General features: G+C 40.7%; 1 protein-coding gene across 1 annotated transcript in view; it reads right to left on the bottom strand.

The window, feature by feature from the left end:
- Nucleotides 1-304: 304 nt before the first annotated feature.
- Nucleotides 305-1890, bottom strand: part of LOC107835268 (hyaluronidase-2-like) — an 11101-nt gene continuing 9515 nt past the window's right edge. Inside the window, exon 2 of the mRNA XM_016667609.1 lies at nucleotides 305-968. Coding sequence (XP_016523095.1) covers nucleotides 424-968 — 545 coding nt within the window. The 3' untranslated portion in view covers nucleotides 305-423. The remainder of the gene's footprint in view (nucleotides 969-1890) is intronic.

Here is a 1890-nt window from a genome sequence, read left to right as displayed (position 1 = left end):
GCATAGATTAGGTTTACGGACGAACTGGAAAATTAATTTCCTACCATCCCGGTCACAACAGATGGTTGGCGTGAGTTTCTCTGTATGTGCTGAAGGTGCCACACAGAGAAATTGACACAAAAGCTATAAATGGCTGGGAAAAGTGAGAGTTAACAATTGTTTAATTGTTATCCTGGTTAACTTAAAAAGTGAGGTGCTACTGTTGCAGGCTAATTTTCAAAGCTACACAACAGTAAATGTTAAGGCTCCACACATATGAAAAAGTGGGACGATGTGAATGTCCGATATTATTACTGCTAGTCCAACAGTATTTACCAATAATTTTTTCAAATTTTTTATTGGATTGCTTGATTAATCATAAGAATAATTGAAAGATTACTTGATTACTAAAATAACAGTTTACAACAGCACTATTTCCTCCAATCAACCAACCTCAGTTAAAAGGGTCATCTCACTATTGTAAGTGGGTCGGCTATAAACATAAACAGGACGTGCCAATCCATCCCCAACAGATGCAAGGCGCATTGCCTCCTTCACCCTGTTCAGGACAAACAGGCGTGCCTGATCAGTGGAGCGCAGTTCAGGATTCAGGTATATTGAGGGGAAAAGGGCGGTGCTTTCATTCCACAGCCAGTTCAGTTGATCATTGCGCTCAATCTCAACAGCAGGACAACGTCCTGTGTAGTTTTCCATTTTTCCTTTGTAGTCATAGTTGTAACAATCAGGAAACAGGTAGAAGCCCCACAGCTTATTCGGTCTCAAATTTTTACCCTGTCTCAGGGTCCCCTGCAGGAATTCACGAGCCGCAAGTTCAAATTCTTCTTTTGCAGCAGTCGCCACTTGCTCTTGAGTCAACGTAGAGTTCTTTCTGGCCACCAGCTCACGTGATCTCCTTCTATAGACATCTTTGCCAGACCAGTTTCGAACCCACAAGGGGTGCCATTCCCTCCAGTCAATAACAGACAGACCTTTAGCCTGGCGGACTGGTATGTATGTATCTAGATCCTTTGACACTCTTTCAAAGTGCTGAGAGAGATTGACACTTTGTGGAACGCCCCCAATCACTTGTACGCCTTCAGCGTCATAATAGGGATAAAGCCCGAGGTGGTCCTTATAGAAAAATGTGAGATTCTGCCGGGTATAGCCCTGAGTGGGGGATGACACTATGTCAAACTGGTCTAATGATAACTTAACACCTTCATGTGTCTCACACTCCTGAGTGGGAGCATTCCAGACAAAGAGAACTGGCTTCTTGGAGTGTAAAGGCCAGCTTGTCTGCTTTGTGTCTGCTGAACCCAGGACTATCCATGATGTAAACAGAGGAAGGAGCAACCAGGACAGTCGGTCAACTGCAGCGAGGAAAGAGGGGAATACAGTCTCCATGGTGGTCCCTGCTCACCTTCACTCCTCTGTTTCCAAAAAAACACAAAAAGATGTAAAATTGACATACAACACTGAGACAGAAAAATTTATTTTCTCTATATTGTTCAACTGTTTAATGCTTTAAAAAACTGCAGAGTGAACGTGACCTTTTTCAACTTAAGTTTGCTTCGTTCACTCAGTCATGTTTCTGCAAACACAATATGACAAAATGATCATGGAGATGATGGCCTTGGTTTCTTACCATTTAAGATGTAAAGCAAAGTTGAATCAGATACTGCATTGAATCGACCCAAGGGACAGCAGCACGAAACAGAAAAAAAAAAAAACTGACGCAAACCTTTTTAAGAAATTAATGCTCAAAACAAAACATCTCAGTTCCATTTCCTGTTTCAAAAATAAACAATCTATCTTCTAGTTTAAATCACGAATTGTTATTAAATTGTAATTATAATTAGAACACTAAAATCCAACATCTGTCTAGTAAACTGCATTAACTAATAATTAATT

This window comes from Poecilia formosa, unplaced genomic scaffold, assembly GCF_000485575.1.
Source record: "Poecilia formosa unplaced genomic scaffold, Poecilia_formosa-5.1.2 Scaffold1377, whole genome shotgun sequence".
Taxonomy (NCBI): Eukaryota; Metazoa; Chordata; class Actinopteri; order Cyprinodontiformes; family Poeciliidae; genus Poecilia; species Poecilia formosa.
This window is presented reverse-complemented; position numbering and strand designations above follow the sequence as displayed.